The 13360-nt window shown below is 37.9% G+C and overlaps 2 protein-coding genes across 13 annotated transcripts in view; both read left to right on the top strand.

The window, feature by feature from the left end:
* LOC117994121 (zinc finger protein 260-like) overlaps positions 1 to 13360 on the top strand; it is a 63677-nt gene that overhangs the window by 31956 nt on the left and 18361 nt on the right. The window contains exon 5 of one of the 12 annotated variants that reach the window (XM_069507678.1): positions 11407 to 13013. The exons of 5 other annotated variants lie outside the window; for them this stretch is intronic. In XM_069507678.1, the coding sequence (XP_069363779.1) occupies positions 11407 to 12815 (1409 nt within the window). In that variant the 3' untranslated portion in view covers positions 12816 to 13013. Of the gene's footprint in view, positions 1 to 224; positions 1545 to 2658; positions 3637 to 3800; positions 4926 to 5178; positions 6876 to 7282; positions 8503 to 8769; positions 11046 to 11406; positions 13014 to 13360 lie in introns of those variants that run through there. 6 more of the 12 variants (XM_069507679.1, XM_069507680.1, XM_034982386.2 and 3 more) reach the window with 6 other exon arrangements.
* Positions 1386 to 2651, top strand: LOC117994470 (telomere zinc finger-associated protein-like). The gene is made up of 2 exons (XM_069507791.1): positions 1386 to 1490; positions 1581 to 2651. Exon 2 carries the CDS (start codon positions 1664 to 1666, stop codon positions 2618 to 2620), a length of 957 nt encoding a protein of 318 aa, XP_069363892.1. The 5' UTR covers positions 1386 to 1490; positions 1581 to 1663; the 3' UTR covers positions 2621 to 2651.

The following is a 13360-nucleotide window of genomic DNA, read 5'->3' as shown; positions in this document are numbered from 1 at the left end:
TAGAGACATTTTGCTAAGACCCGTCTTTGGTCCGATCTATTAATTGACAATAGGTACGAAAAGTATATATAATTCACAAATATCCTAAGCATGGTACACGTAATATACGTTGATTAAGAAGAGTGTTCGAAACCCAATGATTGATAATATAAGGGAAAGATAAGTTGAATAAATAAGTTATTAACGACAATGTGGAAGAATTGACAATAGTTTTCTGTTTTTAGGAGAACGCGCACAAACAGAAATCGAGAACTCTTTAATAATTGAGACAACAGAAAATTCAAATTTAGGGGGAACGTTAAAAATTGAAAAACGTCGATATCAGAGAAGCGCCAGGGCCGAAGCGAGGTTTTTAACCAAGAAGAACGCTAGTGCCTTGCTTGAATGTTGGTCTCTGTGTCCCTTTAGATGGAAAAGGAACAGGTTCAAATGCGCGTACTGCGAGGACCACTTTACCGATTGCACAGAACTGAGGGCCCACGTAAGGCTGTGTGCGACACAGCACAACATAAAGGACATTTACAGCAAATTCAAGGAAATGACCCTAATCAATGTCGATATCACCGAAGCGTCATGTAGAATTTGCGCTTTGCCATTTAGGGAAGTGAATGAAATGCGTCACCATGCTATCGAACATGGTTATGACTTCGACACCTCCCAACCAGATGGCATCCTACCCTTCTTTTTGGACAAAGAATCCTGGAGATGCGTTATATGCCTTGAGACGTTTAATAACTTCCTAAAACTTTACGAACATATGAATTTACACTACCAACATTACATTTGCGCGACGTGCGGTAAAGGCTATATGACAGCTCCTCGGCTGAGGAAGCATTCAGAAGTACATATTACAGGGACGTTTCCATGCGATAAATGCAAAAGAATTTTTACAATGCGAGCAGCAAGGGATTACCATAAAAGCCACGCGCATGCCAAAGGTCCTCGATATGAATGTCCACAATGTGACATGAGATTCGGAGGCTATTATGAAAGAATGAATCATCTAAACGAAGCACATAGAGAAAAGGAAGTAGCTTATAAGTGTACTCATTGCGAGTTATCTTTCAAAACCAGTGGAAAACGCGCTACACACGTCAAATCTATCCACTTTCCTCAACAAAGGAACTTCGCCTGTCCCTTTTGCAAATGGTTTTTCAAAACTGGCTACGAACTAAAAAGACATATTGTCAAACATACGGGGGAGAGAAATTTTTGTTGTACGCTTTGCGGGAAGACTTTCCCAAGAAATAGAGCGTTGAGAAAGCATTTGAAAACCCATGAGGATCTGAATTGTAAATGGTGCGGGGTTATGTTTAACCAGAAGGCATTGTTGATGGAACATTTTCGAACTAACCATCCAGATATAAGTGATTTCATGATTTCTGGTTTGGAGAAAATATAGAGCGTTTCTATGTACAATTAGTTGTCATATATTTGTATTAACTATTAAATAAATATATCAAGATTTTAAAAGATTTTTTTATATATAGGTAACTTATCAAAATTATATAAGTGCATGGCTTGGGATTTTGGGTATTTGGTCTGGCAATCGAATAACAAAAGCAATGTTTTGTTTTTAGGTTCCGCAAATGCGGATTCGGGAGATGTAGTGCTAGAAGTTAAACGTGTTAGGAAGTTGAAGGAGAATGTGTGCGCCAGACAGATGCGTCGCAGACGGCGAGCCAACAACGAACTACCCGAAGAATCCGAGAAACGCATAGCTAAAACGATGATGCGCAAAAACGCGATGACCATTCTCGAAAGTTCCACTGCATGGGCCTTCCGTTGGTTCCAAAGCGCATTTTACTGCTCATATTGCGATTTGAAATTTGTGGAGCCCTTACTCTTACGTGATCATGTACTTTCCCTCCATTTAAAAGATGCCCCAACAAATAGAATTTTCTCAAAACTAACAGAAAATAACATGGTTAAAGTAGATGTTACGAACTTACAATGTAGATTGTGTAACCATGCAATCGAAAGCATTGATACTTTGAAAACTCATTTGATATCTGACCACGAGAAACCGTTTCATACTGATTTTAATGATGGCGTTCTTCCTTTCAAACTTGAAGCAGATAGATTTAATTGTCAACAATGTCCGCTGTATTTCACAAGCTTTGCTAAAATCAATGAACATATAAACAGTCATTACCAAAACTATATTTGTGATGCCTGTGGCAAAGCTTTTGTATCTAAATCGCGTTTTAGAACACATGTTCAGTCGCACGAAGTTGGTACCTTTCCTTGCGGTGATTGTGATGAAGTTCTAGAGACTAGGGCAGCTAGGATGTGTCATAGACTGAGAGTTCACAAGAAAGGTGTCCGATACACATGTCCAAGATGTCCTGAAGTCTTTACGACTTATTACGCGAGAGCAAAACACTTGGTAGAAGGACATGATCAACAGAAAAGACACTACGAATGTTCCGCTTGTGGAAAGCTATTCGAAACTAGCTGCAAGCGTGCAGCACATATACGTTTCACCCACAAACCTATAGAGAAGAGATATGAATGTCCACATTGCTCGTGGTATTTTTTAAGCAAATCCAAACTAAAAAGGCACGTGGTAACACACGAACATGTTCAAAACACAGAAGAGAATTACTCGAACGATTAAAAAGTTGCTATGAAGCTGACCAATCTTTTTATTTCTAGGACCGGAAAACGACGAAAGAAGGACGATATCAATTAAATGGAAAAAGAAACCACGACTGGAAGAGAAGGCTAACGCTGCCCTTATTCTAGAATATTCGAACGCAGTCGCGTTTAGGTGGACACGAGGGAAATTTATGTGTGCTTACTGCTCTCAGATATGTGCAGACCTAAACGAAATACGTGCCCATACCAAAATACATGATAAACTTGAAATTATCGAAAAACCAGCAGTCCGTAACTCAATCCCTTTTAAAGTGGACATAACAAATTTGAAGTGTAGTTTATGCGGCAAAAATGTTGATAATAATATAGACGGTCTAAAAGTGCATCTACACGAAAAACATAAAATTAAGTTCAATACAGAAGCAAGTGATGGAGTGACACCTTTTGTTTTAACCAGATCTGAGTTTAGGTGTGTTATTTGCGATGTACAAGTTGAAGCGTGTTGGAATTTGTTTACCCATATGAATGTGCATTACCAAAGTTTCGTTTGTCAGACTTGTGGAAAAGGTTACTCGGCGAAGCATAAGTTGCGCACGCATCAGAGAGGGCATGAGGCAGGGGAATTCAAGTGTCCCAAATGTGATTTAGTTTTTAAAAATCGAGCAGTAAAAGATAGACATGTTTCTGTGGCTCATGGACGTAAGAAAAGGTATCGCTGTCCAATATGCGATATGTATCTTTATTCTTGCCACTCCCGGTTGATACATCTTGCTAAGGTACATGATCAGAAGAAAGAGTATAAATGTAGTCTTTGTCCAGCCATTTTTGGTACTGGAGCAAGCCGTTATACTCACTTGAGGGTAGTTCATAAAATGAAAAAAAATGGTTGATGCGAGATGAAAAATATTTATATTCTTTACCAATAGTATGGACTGTTATAAATAAGTTTTAGTTATCAAATTCGTAATATGTACTGATGTATTTGATTTAGGAAAGGATATTATAGTTTATATCAGAAATAAAACCATTAAACTCACCATTGAGTTCGTTTTATTGTTTCCAATAATTTTGGAAAATGAGTTGCTTCAATATTATTCAAGCACTAACCTCATATCTAGGTAAATATTAATAACTTCAATAAATTTTGTAATAGACACATGAAGATAGACTTCTGATAGTGTTTTTTTTTTTGTTTTTAGGGGTCAACAAATATATATGGAAACGGCAACGCAGGGTATATATCGACCATAGACATAATGCAGCTATAATTATAGAGCACTCGAACGCATGCCCGTTTAGGTGGAAACGTGGAGCATTCGCCTGTTCTTATTGCCCAAGAACATTCGGACATTTCGAAGATCTTTACAATCATACGCAAGAACATCCTGACCGATTAAAAGCTATGCATTATGCTCGGCCTTATGACACGGTTAAAGTGGAAGTGACTGATCTAACATGCACTATTTGTCATGATAAAATGAACGACCTGAACCATCTTAGAGACCATTTATTCGATATTCACAAACAGCCCATAACCAAAGAAATGGATATTGGTGTAACTCCATTTATTTTGCGGAACAACGAGATGATTTGCGCGCATTGCTCGCAACGCTTCTCGCTATTTTCTAAACTTAACAGTCATATGAACGAACATTATCCTAATAACATTTGCTCCCACTGTGGTAAAGCCTTCACTGCCGCCCACAGATTGAAAGCTCATCAGCTTACCCATGAATCCAGTGACCAAACTTATAAATGTGCTAAATGTGACGAAGTTTTTGAGACTAGAGCCTTGAGGAATTATCACATGAACATAAAACACGGTCCGGCAAATCGTTACAAATGTCCGTATTGCAACCTGTCGTTCAAACGCTATTCAGACAGATCGCGGCATTTGAAAGAATTTCACAACCAAAACGTGGAGTATCCATGCCATTTGTGTCCAGCCGTTTTCGCCTTATCTGACCAAAGGACGAAGCATATAAGGAACGTTCATATAAAGCATAAGCAGTTTCAGTGTGACCGTTGTCCGAGCAAGTTTGTTACGGCAGGCCAATTGAAGAGTCATATGATCAAACATACTGGTTTAAGGGAGTTCCAATGCAGTGTATGCAAGAAGAGCTATGCAAGGTCTCGTACGTTAAAGGAGCATATGAGAATACATAATAATGACAGGAGATTTGTGTGCGAATTTTGTAATAATGCTTTCATCCAAAAGTGCAGTCTGAAGAGTCATTTGAAGACTCACCACCCCAATACGGAGCTTTCCAAGATTTCGATTGATTAATTTTGTCTGTGCTTCTTAATAAAAGTGATTTGGAATATTGTGTTTTTGATTTCTTTATTGGCTTTCATTAACTTTAAAATCATTTCTGCTATATTCACATTATGCAAAATGTTTAATCCCGATTTTTCGGTAGGCAGACGAATCTGTTACATCGTTATAATTTCACTAAGAAGATGCTAAATGAAGAAAAAAATTTAAGTTATACTTTAGACGTAATTGTAATGTGTTACTACGTGTCGTGGATTTCGAAATGCAAGAAGACCCTATATCGGATGTTTTTCTATTTTTAGGAAGAAAATCGGCAGTCGTTGAAATTAAACAAGAAACTGAAATAATTGCCGAAAACAATGCTCTGCTAAGCGTTGCGAAAACTAAAGATATAGAACGACGAGCAGAGGACAATGCCAGACGAGCGGCATTTAGGAAGAATATAAAGATAATCATGACTTCATGTACCGCCTACCCATTTAAGTACCGAAAAGGCACTTACCTCTGTTTCTTTTGCAAAAGTACGTTTCTAGATCCGGAGAAACTGAGAGAGCATACACAAACAACACATACAGATTTAATGTTCAAACTCAAAAAATATGAGCCGCTTAAAATGGACATCGCAACGACAACTTGTCGATTGTGCGGGATACAAATAAACGATTATTCAACATTGAAAGCTCATTTGTGTGACCACGGGAAAGTTCTAGATGACACATACGGAGAATCCGTGCTGCCTTACAAGTTGAGTAAAGACGAGCACTGCTGCCAGATATGCGGGAAGCGATACGAAATGTTCCTGAGCCTCCATAAGCATATGAACGACCACTACGAACACTTTATTTGTGAAACGTGTGGCAAGGCTTTTGTGACGATGCAGAGGATGCTGAACCACTCGCGGACGCACAAACGAGGGGATTTCCCATGCAAGCGTTGCGGGGAAACTCTAACGTCATATGCGAGCCTTTACGCTCACATAGCAAAAGTCCACCGATTCAACAAGAGATACAAATGCCCGATTTGCGATGAGAAGTTCGCATCCTACAAATATAGGATGAAGCATTTGAATACGGTGCACGGAGAAAAAACTGCGCTGTTCCCCTGTCCTTCCTGTCCAAAAGTGTTTGAGCTCTGCAGTCGCCGTACCGCCCACATACGGTCTCATCACTTGCAGGAGAGAAACCACAGTTGCTCGGTTTGTGGGATGAAGTTCTTCAGTAATTACGAGTTGCAGGAGCACGGTATTAAACACGCGGGTGCGAGAATATACCAGTGTGATGTCTGTAAGAAGGCCTACGCTAGGTTGAAGACTTTGCGGGAACATATGAGAATCCATAACAATGATAGGAGATTCGTTTGTCCCGTTTGTGGACAGTCGTTCATACAGAAGTGCAGTTTGAAGCAGCACGTGAGAGTGCATCATCCGATACAAGTTAAGGCAGATGTATTTTAAGCTTGATTCTAATCTTAATTGTACACTATATCCTATCCTAATAGAAGTTAGTATAGCGCTCTCTTTGATACGTAATCCCATATAAATGATAGACTAAAATCTCAGTGGGCGTTAACCATTTTGAGCGACCAACCAATCACAAACATGTTTTCAAAAAATATTCGAAATTCAATTATGTATTGGAAACATAGTTTCGCTTGTGATTGGTTGGTGACTCAAAATGGTTGACGGCCACTGAGATTTTTACCTCTATCATTTGTATCATGTATGGAATTCCGTAACAGAGAGAGCGCTTTAGTAACTTCTTTCCGCGGTTAGGGTATAGAAATCTAAATCTTTAATACAGTATTCATATTTCTTTAAGCAGAAATGTAACGATTCATGCTTTTATCAATTTTTAGTATATATGTAGGTACATTCAAGACATTCCTTTGAATTGTTAAAGAGACTAAGTCATGTTGGGTTCTTTTAATTTTACTGCATCAGTATTATTTTGTGATGCTAATAGGGTATATTATTTTATATAGTTTTATATTTTAGTTAAATTAAAGGTAGTTAATAAACGAACTAAGTTGTAATAAATTATGTAATGCTTTTATCCGTTTTCTTATTTTATACAAATTCTTTTAACATCGCAAGCCAAAACTTTAGGTAGCCCTGGAAACTTATATTGTGTCATAACTTATAACCTACCCCCTATGCGACTGCAACTTATTTAATATCTTTGATTTTTCTACTATAATTCCAACCACCACCATACCATACATTCCAACAATACCATAATAACTTTAAAAGTACATATAGTGCCAGAGTATGAAATGTTTTGCGCTAGTAAAGATGAGCGTTCAGAACACCAAACATTCGTTCAAATGCTAGAGTCGAGTGACATTTGCATGTACAAGAACATACATTCTAAGGACATTACGCTCATGCACGTGTATTTGTCATTTTAGGTCAAATTGAGGATGATATTGGCGTACAGACTTTAAAAACGGAAATACACGCAGAACATGTAAGGAAACTAAAACAGTCTTCAATAGCCAGGAAGAGGAATGTCGCCGTACTGCTAGAGAACACGGGGATATGCCCATTTAGATGGATGAAAAATCTTTTCATATGCATTTACTGCGACCGGCAATTTACCGACCCTGCGCTTTTGAGACATCACCACAATTTGGAACACGCTTCACAAACTTCTGCGCAAGTAAAGGCAGCAATGCCAAAATTAAAGAAACACGAATTAATAAAGGTTGATGTAACAGATTTGAATTGTAAACTGTGTGTCACAAAAGCGAATAGTTTCGATGATCTAAAGCTACATTTAATAGATGAGCATAATTTTAATAGCGATCTGAAAACAGAAGATGGCGTCTTACCCTTTAAAATAAGTAAAAACAACTTCCCGTGCGTGATTTGTGATGAGAGATTCGATGAGTATAAGACTCTTAACCATCACATGAACGTGCATTACCAAAATTTCATTTGTGAGCAATGTGGCTCAGGGTTTATAACTCCGGATCGTTTGAGGACTCACGCGTTTTCCCATGAAACGGGAACATTTCCTTGTGAAAGCTGTGACAAAGTGTTTCGCTCGATGAACGCCAAAAATGAGCACAACGCCTCCGTCCATAAGAAAGTGAAGCGACACAGATGCCCGTATTGCCCAGAAATGTTCAGGAATTACTTTCAACGGAACAAACACATATCGATAATCCACGGGATGAAATTGAAAGAATTTAAATGTTCCGTTTGTCCCAGAGTTTTTACAACGAGCGGAAAATTAGGTTACCATGTCCAAACTGTTCATTTGAAGATTAAAAGACACGCTTGCAAAGTGTGCGAATGGAAGTTTTACTCTACAACTGAACTGAAAGATCATATGGTCAGGCATGGTGGTGAGCGGAAATACAAGTGCAATGTCTGTGCTAAAGCGTACGCTAGAAAGTATACTTTGAGAGAACATATGAGGATACATGAGAACGATAGACGATTTGTTTGCACGATATGTGGTGGCTCGTTCGTACAAAAGTGCACTTTGAAACATCATGTTAGAGTCAACCATCCGTCTGTTAAGACAAACGAATTCGATAATCTTGTTTCTTGAATATTTTGGTCGTGATATTTTACGTGTAAATTAGATAAATTAAATAAAACTTATGAACTCTTTTCTTTTTAAAAACCTAGTTTTATTTTTGAATTTGCGTTTGGAAATTCGTATCAATAATATGGCGTAAGTTAATTAATTGAAAAATCCTTTTGATCAAAAATAACTACTTTATTTAACTACATTTAAAACACTCAAGTTGGTAATCCAGAGAATACACAAGATATGTTTAATGTAGATGGAGTTGGAGACTAATATGCACATAACTGTTACACCTAATTCACTGCATGTACGCCATAGTGGGGTGAAAGTACAAACATTTGTTTCTGTTTTTAGGCACGGACTCTTTACCAACGGATAGACCGACGCCAGCTAAACGAATAGTGCCTCTATTTCAAGTGGCATATGATCGGAGCCTCTGTAAACCTTTGGGGACAGTGACCGCCTTCCGAAAATTGAGACTAAAAGACAAGATGAGAATATCTTCTCCTCCTTCAGTAAGAAATTACACACCATCTCGAAGTCCATCGCCGGTGTCTATAACCCAAAGGGATCCGTCTCCAGCTCCTAAAGCTCCACGAATTTTGAAAGTTATATCAACCAAAAAGCACTCAGATTATTATAGACAAAACGCTTTAACAGTCTTCGAATTCTCCACTGTTTACCCATTTGTGTATGGCAACAACAAATTCAAATGTTTCGTTTGCGCCGAACCTTTTCTAGAAACTTCGCTTTTAAGACAGCATATGAATGAAAACCATACGTTTGCACCTTTGAAACGGTTGGTTAATAATAGAAGAGAAAATGTCCTTAAAGTAGATGTGGGTGAGCTGGAATGTAAACTGTGCTCGGTGAAGCCAAAAGACTTGTTACAGCTGAAGTATCATCTGAAAGAAGATCACCAAAAGCCCATGGACCCAGACCTACAAGACAATATGATACCGTTCAAACTGGAGGAAGAAGACGGGGCGTACAAGTGTGTTATGTGTGAAGAGACGTTCATAAAAGTTCGCATTTTAGTCATCCACATGAGCGTGCATTTCAGTAACTACAGTTGCGAGATATGTGGATCAGGATTCATGACTTTACGGCTGTTGAAGAAGCATCTAGAAGTGCACGAAACAGGGAACTTCCCGTGCGACAGATGCAACAAAGTTTTCAGCACAAGTTACAAACGAGCTTTGCATATACGAGGAGTACATTTGAAGCAGTATCCACGGCGTTGTCCGATATGTCCGGAACGATTTAACTCGAATTATCGAAGGACCATCCATCTTCAAGATGTCCACAATCAGTCCACAAGGGTTCACAAGTGCGAGACTTGCGGTCGGGGATTTAATCTAAAGTACCATCTGATATGTCACAATCGATCGGTGCATTTGCAGGAAAGGAATCATCAATGCAAAGTCTGCTTACAGCGTTTCTGTAATAAGGAGACACTGAAACGGCATATGGTTATTCATACTGGAGAGAAGAATCACAAATGCGATTTGTGTGGGATGGCTTTTCTGCGGCGGAAAAATTTAAAAGATCATTTACGTCTACACGATGTCGTTTGAGCGACTTTCATACAACATAATAGTGTCTGACCGAAGATCGATTTCTGACCGAGGCCGATTAATCGCTCACCGCTACAACCTTCGGTAGAAGCGGGAGCCAAAATTTTAATAGCCCTAAGAAATTCAGTTCAATTTTTTTTTATTGAAAATGATACAATAAGTCCTAGAAGCTAGCTATCTTAAAATCTATTACTGTCAAAATCATTTCCGAGATAAAAAGCCAGGCTGATCCTTTGTGCATAAATTGAGCCAGCCCTTCTGTCACAGATGAGGCTATTAGTTCAAGAATGGCTAAGCAACTAAAATGTTTTTTTAAAGTTTATGTTGATTATTGTCCTGTAGAACTTGTCATTATTAATAAACATATCGAAATAATGTCAATCATAATATTTATTTTCTTGAAAGTAATTCAACCTTAGGTAAGTAGTTCGTTCAATTTCGGCGCTTGTTAGAAATCTTCTGCGTCGGCCAAAACTTCGGTAAATTTTGGACTAAGCCGAAGGTGGCTGAAGTCGAAGTTTCGGTCGGACATTACAACATCATATCATACATCGCAATAAAATGATTCTCATGGATCCATTTTTAATAATTAAATGTAAACTGCAGTAGTACTTAACGTTATTAAATACCAGGTGCCTGCAACTTCGTCCGTGTGGATAAGATTTTTTTTTAAATTCCGCAGGAACTCTTTGATTTTCGGAATAAAAATTAGCCTCTATCGCACTTACAAGATTTCACCAAAATCGGCTGACCAGATAGACCGTGAAAAGGTGGCAGACAGACACACTTGTGTTGTTGTGACTATACATACATATTAGAATGGATTAATGTAAAACTATTAGAATTAAGTACATTTATTTTTTATTTTTTTATTTATTATATGTAATTACAATGTTCTGAATGTTTAAGCGTAATTTATAATGTCCTGACTTCTGAATGCAAAACTCGAATCTTCATTTTTTAATCAAATTTTTATCAGCTTTATGTACCGACTCGTAAGTGATTTAAATTTAATATATTTCATTTAAAAAACAGGTTCTTTAAAAAAATTAATAAATTTCTTTATGTTTACAATTTGTTTTTGATTTAAGCATTTAGACAATGTTGCTGTATTAACCTACCCTTTATCTGAATTCAGGTCATCGCACTTGTCAATTTTTTTTTCATAAATCGGCCACTACGCGTACGCGTACGCGGCAAAAAATAATGTACATCGACCTTTAGGATTAGAAAAGAGGTAGCGGTTTTGAAGAGCATTCTCTCTGTAGTTGAGACCGACAAAACGTCACACAGGTATGAGAGACAAAGACAAGGCTCTAAAAAGTCGAATCATTCTAAAGGTCGATGTACATTATTTTCTGCCGCGTACTGTAGTAATAGCATGAATGATATATACTGAATTATTCTTTTTTAGGTGTCATCGTAGAAACTGATTCATCGATAGTCCTTAAGGATGATGATGGAAGTGAAATCAAACTAACGCTACTCAAGAACCCAATAAAAATTGAAGAACTCAGTTATGAGGAAGAAAATGAAGTAATACAAGATGAGAAATCTATTACAAAAGATATTGACGAATTGAAAAGGAAAAAGCTTACGAAAATGAGCTCAACAGGAACAGATAAACATATTATAGAAACAGATAGACCTATGTCGTTTCTAAACGAACCTTTGTCACTCGATAAGATGGCATTAGGTCAAAAATGTAATATCAAAGCTTGCGACCTTCAAATGAACAAAGGAACATTAAAGAAGCCAAAAAGAAAGACCATAGATTTAGATCATCAAACACGGAAACAAAATGCCTCAACTCTGTTTGAATTTTCTTACGTTTATCCTTTTATTCACGCGTGCAACAAATATAAATGTTTCGTTTGCGCTAAAGTGTTTCTGGATACATCTCTTTTAAGAGAGCATTCAATAAGCGATCACACTGCAAAAGATTACAGAAACGAATTGAATAACAGAGTTCGAGACAAAACTATTAAAGTCGACGTAACTCTATTGAAATGCAAAATTTGTCAAACCGTATCGCCCAATCTTCAAACATTAAAAAGCCATTTAAAGGATCACGATAAGAAAATCGACCCCGAATTCAAGGACAACATGATACCCTTCAAATTGGGAGGCGACGATTTCCAATGTCAAATTTGTGACGAGAAATTTCTCAAACTCCGTCTATTGGTAATACACATGAGTAAACATTTTAATAACTACAGTTGTGAAACATGCGGCGCAGCTTTTGTATCTCTACATTTACTTAAACGGCATTTAGAGACGCATAAGACTGGGAACTTTCCCTGCGAAGCATGCGATAAGGTTTTCAGTAATACAGAGAAAAGGAACATGCATATGAGGGGGGTACATCTCAAAAAGTGGCCGAGGACTTGCCCGATCTGTCCCGAAAGATTCAACTCGAACTACCAAAGAGCGAAACATTTGCGTATCGTCCATAACCAAACGTCTGGGGTGTTTAAATGCGATACGTGTGGAAGGGAATACGACTTGAAGTATCGACTGCTCGTTCATATGCGATCTGTTCACATGCAAGAGAGGAGTCACGAGTGTGGGATCTGCCATTCGAAGTTCTTCTCGAAGTACTGTCTGTCGAGGCACATGGCAACGCATACGGGGAAGAAGAACTTCAAGTGCGAGGTCTGCGGGAAGGCTTACACGAGAAGTTCTAATCTAAAGGAGCACATGAGGTCCCATGGGAATGGACACATATGTTCAGTTTGCTGTCAAGATTGTGGAGACCAGGCTTCGTTGGCCAATCATATGAGTCATTCCCATGGTGTTCCCAGTATTAAAGATATGTTTTAGGTACCAATTCAATTGAGGAGCTTGCTAACAAAACCGTGTGATTACGTTTCTGATTAAAATTACGTTTTTCTTTTAATCCAGATGTTTTTGGCCCAGTGTATAAAAAACTGAAATCATATCCTCATTCGTATCTATAAGGTATTATTTACCCATCTCATACACTCACATCCAAATGGGCCTAAAACTGTACTAAACATAACAGCTGCACTCAGAGTCGCTAATCGTTACTTAAGATTGAATTAAAACGAGACAGATTTATGTGAGAGATATAGCTCTGTCTCGTTTTAAGACTTAAATAACGATTAAGCGACTCCGAAGTCTGAGTGCGGCTGTAAGAGTCCAAAGTTCTTGATTTTAATTAAAACTGTAGGTAGGTATTAACTATTTTCAATCAGTTTTTTTGGACCTCCTGTAGAATTGGATTTCTTCAATGCAATTACGCCATTTTCTTCGCCAACTCCTTAATTAATGATTTAATGATTGAGTCTACCTTTTATTTGTTATACCTACCTACAACTTACCATCTTGTCTTAATTAATCATAAT

Source organism: Maniola hyperantus, chromosome 26, assembly GCF_902806685.2.
Source record: "Maniola hyperantus chromosome 26, iAphHyp1.2, whole genome shotgun sequence".
NCBI lineage: Eukaryota > Metazoa > Arthropoda > Insecta > Lepidoptera > Nymphalidae > Maniola > Maniola hyperantus.
Note: the sequence above shows the minus strand (reverse complement) of the source record. Positions and strands in the feature narration are given on the sequence as shown.